At 39.5% G+C, this 8,503-nt stretch overlaps 1 protein-coding gene across 1 annotated transcript; it reads right to left on the reverse strand.

The window, feature by feature from the left end:
* Positions 1-1,287: 1,287 nt before the first annotated feature.
* NR2E3 (nuclear receptor subfamily 2 group E member 3) lies at positions 1,288-8,254 on the reverse strand. Its single transcript, XM_063445903.1, has 8 exons — positions 7,994-8,254; positions 5,632-5,782; positions 4,750-4,853; positions 3,529-3,777; positions 3,042-3,223; positions 2,513-2,753; positions 2,294-2,399; positions 1,288-2,043 (listed from the first exon to the last, which is right to left on the reverse strand). Exons 1-8 carry the CDS (start codon positions 8,046-8,048, stop codon positions 1,911-1,913), a joined length of 1,221 nt encoding a protein of 406 aa, XP_063301973.1. The 5' UTR covers positions 8,049-8,254; the 3' UTR covers positions 1,288-1,910.
* Between the last annotated feature and the right edge of the window lie 249 nt (positions 8,255-8,503).

Here is an 8,503-nt window from a genome sequence, read left to right on the forward strand (position 1 = left end):
ATTGCCCCACAAACACTGCCCCCATGCACACACTACACACACTGCCCCATACACACACTACACACATTGCCCCACAAACACTGCCCCATACACACTACACACATTGCCCCACAAACACTGCCCCCATGCACACACTACACACACTGCCCCATACACACACTACACACACTGCCCCATACACACACTACACACATTGCCCCATACACACACTACACACACTGCCCCACAAACACTGTCCCCATACACACACTGCCCCACAAACACTGCCCCATACACACACTACACACATTGCCCCATACACACACTACAAACACTGCCCCATACACAGACTGCACACACTGCCCCACAAACACTGCCCCATAAACACACTACACACACTGCCCCATACACAGACTGCACACACTGCCCCACAAACACTGCCCCATAAACACACTACACACACTGCCCCATACACACACTGCCCCATACACACACTACACACACTGCCCCACAAACACTGCCCCCATACACACACTGCACACACTGCCCCACAAACATTTCCCCCATACACACACTGCCCCACAAACACTGCCCCCCACACACACACTGCAACTCTCACACACACTGCCACCCTCACATACACACTGCACCGCTCACACACACATACACACAATTTTGAGTCTATGTCTTTATGTGACTGTGTTTGTGATTTTCTGACTATGTATGTGTCTGCGTGTTTTTTTTAATATATGTGACTTTGGTTTTTTTTTGTCTTATTAAATCAAAACAAGCGGGCCACGGAAAAATTATCAAATGTTTACCGGTCCGCGGCGATAAAAAGGTTGGGGAGCACTGGATTAAGGGACATGGCATATTGTACCCAGACCCCTTCAATGAGCTGAAGTGGTCTGGGTGTCTATAGTGTCCCTTTAAAGTTTGTTTTGTGTGTATGTATGTATGTTAGGAAGTGGTTTGTGGTGTCGCATGTGTAGATAGAGGTTGCTTAGTATAAAGTGTGTATGTGAGATATGGGAGGAGGGGGGGACACATTAAAAAAGAAAATAATAAACTTAATAAATCATTCCTGGTGGTCCTGTGAGAGAAGCATGTGATCTGCACCTAGGTGGACTGATCTAGATAGTGTTCCATATAAGTAATAAAATGTTTAAAGGAAAGACGTGAAATATTTGCCATCAATCTGTATATTGGATGCTGAGTGTATCTCTGTCCTAGAGACGGATACAGGTACTAATGTTAAAAAGTCACTTTCATTGGATCATAATTGAAAATAAGATTTTATTGACCACAAGCAGAAAAAATATATAATTCATACAATAAAAGGCTTTATCTAACATTTGTATAAATAATAATTCTCACACAGCAAATATAAGACACATATGGATCTTTTTAGGCGTTCGACTGCCTTTTGTTAAAAAACAAACAAACAAAAAAACACCGTGATATTTTTTTCTACCACTTAATCTGATTATGTGGTATGAAAAACTTGCAACACAAGGAAAGGAGATTTATTGCTCCCAATATTCTACTGATGTATAGAGGGAACTGGAAGATTAGCTGTTGGAACACACCTCTGCTATAGTTACTAAATAACATCGGTCTTTAGAAAATTTGCCCAAGGATTGTAATAATCTGTTTGCCATTTACTGTACTAACAGACAGCAAGGTAAAAGATAGAATTGTTTATACATGCAAGTGACACGAGGGCATTCAAACCTTGACAACTTCTATTCAACATCAGGTTCAGGGATTTTCTGGTCTTCCCTGTCCTAGCACGTGAATATCAAGGACAATCTGATATAAATCATCATGTAATTATATCCTTGCAGTTTGTCATCCTATTGGTGATTACGGGAATTTGCCTGTGGTCGTGTTTGGACACCACAGAGTTGTTCTCACCGATGATTGTAATTTCAGTTTTTAAACATGTCGCAGAGCAGTTTTTCCATTGGGGTGTTACCAATGGTTCGATGAAAGAACAGAAGTTCGATGCGTTCTGATGAGATGAATCGAAGGGATGGAGACAGAAGAAGAAGTTTTCCAAACCTGAGAAGAGCCAGGAAAAACGTAGAGTGATCATCCTTCCCCCATTTCTTACTCTACAGGTGCTTGTTACCTAAACACCACATCCGTATCAGACAGAGAGTACCTACATATACATTTATTGGACTGTAATACCAATGGCTAATTCTAAAGATTGTTGGGCTATATGTACATGACCTTGGTGACATATTAATTGGGTCAAGCTGTAAAGTCTAGGCTTATTCACCATATTCTCCTGTTATTAGTAAATTACCTGACAGGTTGGGTGGGGTAATGGCTCCTGGTGTGTTGGGCCAACATCATCTGAGACTGGTCCTGTAGATTTTCTACTTGTTCAGGATCTTTTAAACCCCTGGTTTCTGCAACAGAAGGGAGTAGGATTTTTAAGGTTTAGGCAACATATTTCAAATAGAACAATACTAGAAAGAAAAGGTCCTTGCTTAATATCTTTTAACAACCTCTCAGTACTCACCAGGCTTAAAGAGCATGACAGCCTTCATACAGGCAAATTCAGTTGGGTCAACACTGAGCGACTTAAATCGGGTGATGGTTTCTTGGAGAACTCTGACCTCTACACTGGAGGAGATGGATTTACCATGGATGTTAGGAGCCAGATCTGGCACAGACAGCAACGGACAGCTGTCTAATGGCATAGACCACTGAATGGCACATAAGAGAAAAAGCTCACTCCATGCTTCCTCCAGAAGGATCACCTGACAATAAACAACAGGAAGTCAAGATGAGTTGATGAACAGAAGTATAGTCACATCCAATAAGTATTATGAAAACACAAGATTTCAAACAAGTAAAATCTTAAAGGGGTACTATTAGAACCACAGTCACCACATCTCTTTATAGTGATAACGATGCAAAGAGTCTTTGGGCACATTTTTCCCAGTTAGTGTCAAACACTTTTTGAGTCTTTCTTGGCTCATAAAGTCCAGCCACTCTGTTGATATGGAGAATTTACTCCCACCACATGTTAGGAAAGTTATTCTCACCTGGTCCCTGAATGGAAGATTGGAAAATACAGGAAGGTTCTTTGCCCATTTCACTGCCATGAAGAGGAGGCGAGCTGAGGTCTCGTACACCCCCTCTGGACTGGATGTTGGAAACCCAGACATCTGGAAGTCACTAGGAGTGCGTTCTGGCTCATTACTTGTAACATCAATATTTTCTTCAGCTGAAAAGGTAAGAAGAGATCAGGGAAACTGCCTAGAGTGTTATGTTATTTGTAAAGTGAGATCATATTCTGCCTAAACCAATAAAATAATGCAATCTTTGATTATTTGTAAACCTGTTATCCTCGTCAGCCTACAGTTTTCTTTGACAGATACACAGACCCACCATTAATAATTGTGTCATATGATCCAGTTGGCAGATAGTAAAATTGCTCTCAGTTTAAGGCCATTGCCCTGTTAGAAATATTTTGATCTTCCTCACATTAGTAACTTCCCAAACTCCCTTTAAAATGCATTCCCTCCACACCTTCTTCTGGTTCCAGCTTGGCACATGTCTCTGCAGTCATCAAGCTTGCCATGAAACGGTGGTTGTGCGGTGGGCTTAGTGCCCCAGTTATCACACTAGGGACAGGTGTTCGGAGGCTGTTGACAGGAGGACAGGAAGGTAGAGGCTCCCGAGTGGTAGCCAGGTGCTCTGAGCGACTGTCTATGTCCAGATCAATGCTATCCAGACGGATCTGAGATGTGCTGCGAGGCTGACGTTCATTTTGGACAGCTGTAAGGAAAACAATAAGGTGACTACAAATGTAGAAAATAGTTAAATAGATATATTTGGGTTGTGGTATGAATATGGTTTACCAATAATACATGGCTGAGTAAACAACATAGCTAAATAACTTTTAGAAAAGTAGCCTGTTGGTTGATATATATATATATATTTATATTTTATTTTTAGGAATTTTCCCATCTTCTTCGATAGCTGTAACCAGTGAAGATAACAGGTCAACCCTCTAGACAAAAATACCTTCCCAACTGGCAATTGTTTGGAGGAAAGTAACTATCTAACAATTAAATTAAGTAAAACAGGTAAGTTTAACAGTTGAAGTTTATTTTTATGCACTCTTCTGTAAACTTGGTAGTAAAACCTAGGGTCCCAAAGCTAATAAGGAGAGCTAAAGCGCACGGCACTTGATTTAGCAAGGACATTGGGTATGATGATTGCACAAAGGTGGTTGGCGCTGATACACAGGTCAGGACATAATTTGGACAGCATTTCTGTGAAGACTGTGGCATACACTTATAGATTGACTTCACAGTAGCATTTACTTTTGGTTGTACAGTGTTTTTAGGGGGCACGGTGCTATATCGTCAATGAGAAAGAGTCTACACAGGCAAGATGCAATTCATATGAGTTTTTATAGTGGTGGGAAAGAATATGCCCCCTGCATTTCAGAATAATACTGTCAGACACCGATATGGAATTAATTCATGATATTCGTTTTTAAGAGGTTAGAGTAACCACATCCCTGATATACTCAAAGATTTGTTTTTTCAATGTAACATGGAATTATTGTTTAATATGTGCCCCTTTTTATAGATTAGGAAAACTTGGCTGAAAAGAACGAGCATGGCTACTATCTCCGACCAAGTGTCCTTGTCGACCTTCAGCACCTCACTCAATGACTGGCAGGAATTATTTATTTGGAAGTTGGCGAAAGGGAACTCAATATAAACATTTAGAACTCACCATCCTTGTTCATTCCAGTTTGGAGACATTTCTTTAGTCTGCAGGCCTGACACTGGTTTCTGTGTGCTTTATCCACTGGACACATCCCTGTACCGGCTTGGCATCTGTAACAAAGCAAAGGGACCTCAGTAGGCATGGCAGTCATAATGGTCCCAAATCCTGCACTGTGCAATATAATATCTGCACCTGTCCATGTCACACTTTGATCTCTTATGAAACTCACACTGGGGCAATTACTAAAATTCAACAAAACACGCCAGTCGCCATATTTTATGGTTGCTATAGAGGTCATTGTGATGCATTTTAGTTGCACCTGTATATACTTTCAGATAAACTACACACATCACCGAACACCTCTGCCCACTTTGGACAAAATCCATCCTTTGTGTAGATGTCCAGCATGCGTTCCTCCCATCCCTTGTAATTTGCTTGTATTTTACATATATTAGAAGGATAGCCTGTCTCTGCCTAGGGGTTACTGGAGTTTAAATCTATTCTATTCTTCGTTTTCCTGTATTTTTCTTCAAAAACAAAATGCTACCCAGAGACCTAAATCAGGGGTTCCCAACCCAGTCCTCAAGTACCCCCTACCAGCCCAGGATTTAGGGATTACCCCTGTTGTGTCTAAAGTGTCTTTTTTCTTTCTTTCTAAAAACACCTTAGACACAACTGGGTAATCCCTAAATCTTGGACTCTTAGGGGGTACTTGAGGACTGGGTTGGGAAACACAGACCTAAATAGTGGACAGGAAGAACAGCGGGGTCCTCCATTAAATTGCGTCTGGGCACACCCCCTGCACACGCCTATGCTCAGAGCTGATTGGCTTCCATTCCAAGAGAGCCAATCAGCCTTGATATTTATAGCTAAATGGTGGTGGTTTACCTGTATATAAGTTTTCTCCGGACACTCCTCTTAAAGAAACCGCTGCAGCCATTGCAGGCGAATATCCCATAATGCTTTCCACTGCTGCTGTCACCACAAACACGGCACAAAAGGGCTGGACTGGGAGCAGGGCCGGGGGCTGGACTTGGAACTATAATAAAATGGCAGAACATGGTGGTCACTTCAGATACGAACAGATTATAGAAATCATTCACCACTTAAATACTGGATTTTAAGTTCAGAGTCACTCTCACCTTTTTCGTTTTCAATCCCTATCCATTATACAGCACTCTGAAATATGTTTAATTTTTAATTGCCCAGTTCTATAATACAAAGGTATTGCTTCTTGTACAATAAATTATCGTTACGTTTCCAGTTTCGAGTTTTAACAGTTTTAGCATTAAGAACCATGATGACTGCATTATGGCCAGACCAAGAGATGACAATTGTGATTTTTTTTAAAAATCAATTTCACAAAATCTCTTTCTGCAAGAAAATAATCCAGTCTGTAATACACTTGATAGGGGGAAAAAAAACTGAGTAATCCCTCTCTTGAGAGTGCAGTATGCGCCATAGATCCAACAACCCGTTCGTTCTCAGAACCTCATTAAACTGTTTAGCAAGATTCCAAACATGATTTTTATTGTCTTTGTTATCTGGTCCACTCCTATCAAGGGAGAGATCCAATATACAATTAAAACCCCCCCAGGTAAATTATTGGCCGATTGTGATACAGTAGAACTGAAAAGTACAATTAACACAACAAGCACCTAAAAACTGCGCAGAGTACCATACACACTGCAGGACGAGTAATGTTCTACACAACAAAAAGGGTTATTTACTAAAGTGACAACTGGTGGGAATTAGAAATGAATTTAAGGTCCAAATAGCCGAACGGACCAAAGTCACCAATGCTTTCAATTCAGCTATTTTATTTTCTATTCAAAAATGTGAAGTAGAATTTGAATTCATGAGAATTCTCACTTTACTGAATAACCATTTTTTTGTGTCCGTTTGGCGTCTGTACTACCGTTTTGTCAGTCTGTCCCTTACAACTATAATAAGGTTTATTAACAAAACTGTAAATTGTACAGCATTGGCAAAGAAATTGTAAAGTATAACACGTAAAAACATTTTTTGAAAAGAGCAAATTGTTAAATTAATATTTTGTCCTAAAACTTACAATCTCCTTGTCAATTCTTCACAATTTACCATACAGTAAATGAACCACAACACACATCTACAGAGGAGACCGGGATAGTAACCGCTAAAATGAACTTATTTGAATTACATTTATACGTGTACGACCCATAAAATATTTCTCTGATTCTCAAATTTATTAAGAAAAACAAAAACACGGATTCTAAATCTGTTATTTAATATATTACATTCCATATTGGTATTAACTATTTATGTCATTTTAAATCACTTCCTTAGCTCCCCAATCTTAACACAAGGGTTTATAGGTACTGCCCCTTGCAGTTTTTTGATTAAGCAATTCATTCACTAACTTTTTAAACATTGTAAAAAACAAAAAGCATTCCATTTGTCTTACATTTTAGAATGTATATACATCAAAGTGTATATCAAAAGGCACCGTCACCCCTATTGTATCCTTTAGTTTATGCCCTTCATTTTAATTAGGTGCAGCTCATTGAACAGAATAATTAGAATATTCCACCGGAAGTAAATTAGATTAGCAAAGAATGTTCTATTCGCTCTTTATTCTAAAAAAAAATCTTTTTTTAAACAAATGTTAATGTGAATCCAAGATATAATTGACAATGCATGCATGATAGTAGGAATAATAAAGTATTAGCTCTTTATTTAAAATTAATAGTTGTATCTCCAAGTTCCCCAAAGGGTTAAAAGATTTTAAGATAAGAGAGTCGTGTTTAAAAAGTAACAAACATTTGATTGGCAAAGCATTTTGGGAGCTGTAGCTTTTAATTAGTGAGTACTATGAAATCTGTATTTAGAAGGGTCTTGATGCTGGGCCATTTTTTACATAACTCCTGGTAGAAACTTTTCATCCTGTCTCTGTATGTTTCAAAATAATGGTGTTAAATGGCTCGTTTCAGACCACACGTTTTATATAGGAAACCAGTCTAGAACTGGAAAGGAAATTACAAACTAAGAGTTGGTGGCCAAGCTGGGAGACAAATTCTCTAAAACTTCCATTTTGGCCACAGATATAAAATTAATTTGTCACTTCATCTCAAACCCCGTTAGTGAATAACCCTCTGTGTATTATAGAATTAGTATGAGTTATATATTGGAGACGGTGAGTGATGATTTTGGGTGAAGTGAAATAAATCTTAGGGTTGACCAGTTGTGACAAAGATTCTTAGACTCTTCCTACCTGACTGGCTGTCTTCTGCGCTGGTACTGAGTATGGATCCTGTGGGTGAACTCATGTCACCTGAAATCTCTGAATGATGCTCTTTAGTTGAGATCTTCTTCACTCAGCTCAGAAGGTGTAGATGAAGTTCTGGCTTTCTAATGACCCTAAGAACAAAATCTCGTGGCCCAACGGTTAATGACTCCAAGAAACTCTAGTGTGCAGGGATGATGCTTCAGTGATATAAAACAAATGGAGAGGTTTATCTTTCTCCATCCCTCTCTTCAAGAGTTTTCTTAGGGCCTGGAGATTAGCTCCTAACGCTGTGTAAGCAGATGCCTCTTGTCATCCTCTTAATCTTTACCATCTATGAAAAGGTGGAGCAGTCATCCAGCCCCATGAAGAATTAGCAAAGTGTCTATACTAGGAGCTTAGGACTGAGTACTCGACATGATCCCTAAACCTGAATCATCAACGTCCAGCTTCCAAGTACAACGTTCTAGAGCAGATTCATAAAAAAGGAAAAGGTTC

Source organism: Pelobates fuscus, chromosome 3 (genome assembly GCF_036172605.1).
Source record: "Pelobates fuscus isolate aPelFus1 chromosome 3, aPelFus1.pri, whole genome shotgun sequence".
Classification (NCBI taxonomy): Eukaryota; Metazoa; Chordata; class Amphibia; order Anura; family Pelobatidae; genus Pelobates; species Pelobates fuscus.